This window comes from Brassica oleracea, chromosome C5 (assembly GCF_000695525.1).
Source record: "Brassica oleracea var. oleracea cultivar TO1000 chromosome C5, BOL, whole genome shotgun sequence".
Lineage (NCBI taxonomy): Eukaryota > Viridiplantae > Streptophyta > Magnoliopsida > Brassicales > Brassicaceae > Brassica > Brassica oleracea.
The window spans coordinates 39,895,936-39,901,777 of NC_027752.1; the positions used below are offsets into that span (position 1 = coordinate 39,895,936).

The window sequence follows — 5,842 nt, forward strand, 5'->3', positions numbered from 1 at the left end:
CGGATCATTATTTATATGATATCGTACACGAAAGAAAAATTTCTGTTTTTAAAATTATCTAATTAACTTTATACTCATTTTTTTTATATGATATCATACATTCGTAAAAAAATAGATAGTTTAAGATGCAAAAAAAAATATTTACTTAATGATTATAATATGAACGGATATTACAAATACATCATTTAATAAAATAAATAATTAAAAACTGAAAATTCATATCCGTGCTGGCGCGCAGATCATCATGATCTAGTTATTAGTTAAGACCCCTAAGAAAAGACAATAATCTGATGATTTATTGGATAAGGATTAAAATCCGACTTTACACGTACGGTTTTATCCGAAAGAAAAACAGCAAGTCTGCAACGTTCAAATATACATGCAAAATGAATTTATTCACAAGTGGGCGTTTTCTAAACGATTGTTTTTTTAATATTTTATTTTATTATATTATGCCTAATATCAGTAAGACCATCTCCAACCCAGCTCTATTTTTATCTCTATATTTTTTCTTAAAAGTAAAAAATTTCATTATAGAAATAAAATTGCTCTAATGTATGCTTGTATAATAAATTTTGTTCTATTTATAGGAGAAAATATTGAGATATGTTATTTTCACGTTTAAATATAGAAGCAAAATGCTATTTTTCAAGATTCTATCAAACTCTGCTTTTTTTCCTATTAATTCTCTTTTTACAAATATAGATTATCTCTTCGGGAAAGTTCATCCGATAATGCATGATCATCAATTTCCGTGGATATTATGGTGTATTTGAAAAAGAAAGAACAACAAAGGTTTTAGTAATTTGGACATGGATCCCAGAAAAACGCTCAACTTAGCGGAAACAAAGTCGACATTCTGAGAAGAGGCACAGGTGCCGCAGATACAGAGGGCAGCATACCAGGTCGGGATCTAGAACTTACCATTAATTTCGGGGGCATTGGTGCTTTACAGATGGTTTGTGGAAAGAAAATATTTTTTTCAGGTCAAGGTTGGTATAACACTTTGGAAGGATTTGAAGGAGTAATGGGGGCAAAAAATGTTAGAGGGAGTATTTCACCTCTTCACTCGGAGATGGGGGCGTTAATATGGGCAATGGAATATATGAGGAATTTGCGGCAATTTCGGGTCACGTTTGCGACGAATTATTCTCAATTGGTGAAGATGGTTTCAGAACCAAAAGAATGGCCAGCATTTGAAAGTTACCTGGAGGATATCAAAATTCTGAAGGAAAGCTTCCACAACTCAGAGATCATTCATGTACCTCGAATAAAGAATTTAAGGGCGGATAGCTAGCACGCAGTGTTCGACAACAACCGTCTTTCATCGTTCACATAGATGCGGAGTTACCAAATTGGTTTAAAGAGTCAATGAGTCTGTATACGACGATGACAAAAAAAAAATATAGAGGCAAAAAGTAACTTTTTCTATATTTTTTTCTAAACTAGAGAAATTCTATTATAAAATTATACACTAGAGCAATTTCATATTTATTACAGAGATATCTATTTTAGAAGAAAATATAGAGGTTTACATTGGTGATGTTCTAAAAACGTCTGAAAAATCAAAAGATATATAGTTCGATGAACGCTGCGTATGAATATGATATTTTTCAAAAAAATTTAAACACCGAATATGAATAATTAAGTTCAAATATGAATATTTAGTTTTAGAAAATATATATTCGATAGCGTGTTTGAAGTATAGTTTTTGTCAGGTCAAAAGTTCATAAATGCAATTGATTTTGTCGTAGTTATACACTTTTATGTCCATGGGGCCATGGCTGTGTGATTATTAAAGTCAAGAATCAAATTCTTGTATAACCAAAAAAATGCTATAAGAGATAAGGTCGAGAAGAGCATTAAAATGCTACTCCTATTTAATAAATAAGCATACGTATGAATGGCGTTTGAGTACAAGCTTTCAGTCATATTCCTGCATGTGATCTAATATTCATAAACTCAGTGTCCTATTTTACCCAAAAAAAACTCAATGTCCTATTTTCATATTCATCAACCTTCGTCACGAAAGTATGTTAACAGACGTGGTCAAGATGTTCAAGCACAAACTTTCAAACCATAGACAAAATGAGTAGTAAAGATAAAAGCGAAGCTATTGAACTACATGTTCTTGCACCTAGTTTTAAACGATAAAAACATGTGGTTCTCTCAGGTTATTCACTGCATGCTCAATCATAAAGCGCGTTCTAAAACTTGTCACTCGTGTCTTAAGTTGCCTCGGAATACTAGATATATATATATATATATATAATTTTTTATCATTTGAACCTGGTTATAAATTGTTCATTACGTTTCACAAAAATAGATCTTTTATATTTTTGTATGTTAATCAAATAATATAAAATACTGAACGTTAAAAACAAATGTTAACAAACTTTCTAACTTTATTGCAAATTTGTATTTTTGCATGAAAATGTTAAAAACAAAAGCGCATCCCCTTGGAGTTGTCATTCTCGGAACTTTATCAAGTGATTCAGAGGCTCTGCTCACATGCATTGGATCACTAGTAGATCACATCAACACACGAGCCAGCAAATGTTACTATTTTATTATTTAAGAATTATTAACGTGTAGGAGAATGTGATTGTGGAATGTAAGCCACACAAAAAACTCTCAAAACACAATCCAAGCATGGAAAATTTTGATTGGACAGCAATGATCATAGATAAACAAGTGTGGTTCAGCGTCGACGGAGAGCAAATTTTTTAGCTCAAGTTCAATCGATAAGACGTTTACTTTAAGCGCTCTTTGGACATCGTTTTCACGTGTTGCAATCTAGCGATTTCTAAATATTCGTGAAATTGAAGTATCCAAAGAAAATATGACAAAGTAAAATCAGTACGAACGAGTTACCTAGCAATCACACAAAATCAGTTATTTTATTTTAAATGACTGAAACCAGATTTATATAAATTTAATCTCAAAATAAACATATACATAAATGTTGTTAACCTGCTGTCATCTTCTCTTGAAAAATCATCCCGTTTATTTTACAATGTCGTAATTTATGTTTTCGAGAGTAGATAATTTTCTCTAACTATTGTAATCAATCAAGTTGAGAAGTAATTAAAAATAAGTTGTGTTAAAAAAATGAGTAAGTAACATGATGTAATTTTGTAGATAGTTTGGGGATTTGAAACCCTTAGCCCGTCGTTTTTAACATTCTATTTCTAATAGGGACAAATTATATTTGAAGCATAAGTAATCAATGAGATCAAGCAGGTGTTAATAGCCAAATATCAATTTTTACAGTAGAAATATTTGACAGATTATATGAACATGTTTATAATGTTTGTACTTTGTTTAACAACTATGCAACTTCACGTCAGTTTTTAGTTTTGTTTTAATGTATTGCAAGATGGTAGAAAAGTACACAGCTAAATCTGGGCCGCATATATATAGTCGTACGCATTCAATCTTTTGGTCCTTGCTCTTTTAAAGAAACTCCTCTGCCCTCTACTAATCTTATTTATTACTTCTGCCTCCATAAGAGCAGAACAGAGCAAAGAAGAAAAAGCTAAATCTTTGATCTTCTGAAAGAAAAGCAAGGGGACTTTGACAGAGAAGCTTCTTATGGATGTTTTTGCTTTCCATGGTTCTTTCTCCATGTGGAAAGATGTTGCCGGAATCGCAGGTAAATACTTTAACCTGATTTTAATTATGTCCACTGTGTGTTGTTTTGGAAGTTTTAAGCTACCTTTTTTTGGTGAAGAAAGTTTTTAGCTACTTTTAGGGACAGAAACTTTTTTTTATAGTTTAATCAATATTTATACTGGATCTGGCTTTATTGCTATGGTATATCCCCAAATCCCCAAATCAAGAGATATGTTTAACCATTTTTTTGTCTGTGCTTTTTCTTCTTTGGCACTGAAAAGATTCAAATGTTGTTTCTGATCATTTTCCTAAAAGAAAAAATAAATATGCTTATTGATGCTTTGATATAGTTATTACTGTTTTGCATCTGTTACATCACTTATTACTGTTGCATCTTTGTTCTGTTTCAGGCAACATATTTGCATTTGGACTATTCATTTCACCAATGTGAGTTCTTCTTCTTCTTCTTCTTCATTTACTTATCTTGTTCCTTCCTTGTAGTAAAACATTGTTTTCTTCTTATCTATGGACTTAACTGATTTCTTTCTCCATTGTGCGTGTGTTTTTAATTCTCAGGCCAACGTTTAGGAGAATATTGAGGAACAAATCAACCGAGCAATTCTCTGGTTTACCATACATTTACTCTCTCTTGAACTGCTTGATCTGCCTTTGGTACGGCTCACCTTTCATATCCCAAAGAAACCTCATGCTTGTGACTGTAAATTCCCTTGGAGCCACTTTTCAGCTTTGTTACATTATCCTCTTCATCATGCATACAGACAAGAAGAATAAGGTTTCTTGATTAACTCTTCACACGAAAATTCTACTAGTTAAACTCGCTTTCTATATCGTTCTAATCAAAGATCTTGATCATGGCAGATGAGGATGCTTGTTCTGCTTCTTGTGGTGTTTGCTGTGGTTGGATTGATTGTAGCTGGAAGTTTACAGATACCTGACAAGCTCACACGTTGGTACTTTGTTGGGTTCTTGAGCTGCGCTTCTCTTGTCTCCATGTTTGCCTCGCCTTTGTTTGTCATTGTAAGTTCACACAAACGTCAACCAAGTATTTTCACGTGTTCAGCTTTCTGACTTGCTTGGTCTCTTGCAGAACTTAGTGATTCGAACTAAGAGCGTTGAGTTTATGCCGTTTTATCTCTCTCTATCAACGTTTTTGTTGAGTGGTTCCTTCCTCCTTTACGGGTTATTCAACAGCGACGCCTTTGTTTATGTAAGTTGTGCTCTTCAGTAAGTGAGGTTGCAAACTTGTGTTGTCTCTCTGAGTAGTATTAACAAATCTTTATTGTTTTTTTCTTTTTGAAAACTCAGACACCAAATGGAATAGGAACGGTTCTTGGTATTGTGCAGTTGTCTTTGTACTGTTACTACCACAGGAGTTCTATAGAAGAAGAAACAAAAGAGCCTTTGATTGTTTCTTACGTGTGAGATTCACGCAAAGAAGCAAATCTAGGGTGGGGAAAGAAAACAAGAATGTGGATACATACAAGATTCTTTGTTGTTGTTTTATTATTGTCTATACATTGTGTTAGCACCTTGTGTCTATATCTACCGGCTTTTGTTATCTCATGGCGTGAAGATGTTTATCCTCTCGGCTTCTGTCATGATCGAAAGATGGAGATTTTTTCTCAGTTTTGATGGCTCATTTGCTGAAGATTATCTGAGACCACATGAAAGGACTTCGTTTTTTTTGTGTGATGGAAATCTCTGGTGCATGGTCTAATAATTTATCTGAAGAACATTTGTCCATATGTTGTTTGTCTTAGAAGATTATTCTATTTGTTTGTTCATACGATTTTACATCTTTTTTGTCAAAAATATAGAATAAACTTTGCATATTCTTGTACCAAAATTGTTTGTCCATAAGGCTATCCGAATTGGTGAATTTCTCAAATGATAGATTCTGGCATGAGTCTCTCTGCTTTTAAGAGAAACACCATAACTAAATATTACTATAATTGATAAGAGATTTTAACGAGAGATTCACCAATGCAAATGTCCTAAGATTTTGTTTTGCTTTGGCCTATACACACACAAAGGAATAAGATTTGTATCTAATATCTTGCATATTTGCATTGTTTTATCCATTCATTCATAAACATTTTCATCATAGAGATTAGGATTTAGACATGTTTAGGTTGCATTTTGCATACATGAGTTTCTATTAGGTACTGGAGTGCCACATGGAGTTCTTGGGGACATTTGGATGCAT

At 32.9% G+C, this 5,842-nt stretch overlaps 1 protein-coding gene across 1 annotated transcript; it reads left to right on the plus strand.

The window, feature by feature from the left end:
* The first annotated feature begins 3,441 nt into the window (after nt 1-3,441).
* On the plus strand, nt 3,442-5,524 carry LOC106292854 (bidirectional sugar transporter SWEET2). The gene is made up of 6 exons (XM_013728521.1): nt 3,442-3,655; nt 4,026-4,062; nt 4,192-4,408; nt 4,495-4,653; nt 4,724-4,843; nt 4,942-5,524. Exons 1-6 carry the CDS (start codon nt 3,595-3,597, stop codon nt 5,056-5,058), a joined length of 711 nt encoding a protein of 236 aa, XP_013583975.1. The 5' UTR covers nt 3,442-3,594; the 3' UTR covers nt 5,059-5,524.
* The last annotated feature ends 318 nt before the right edge of the window (nt 5,525-5,842 follow it).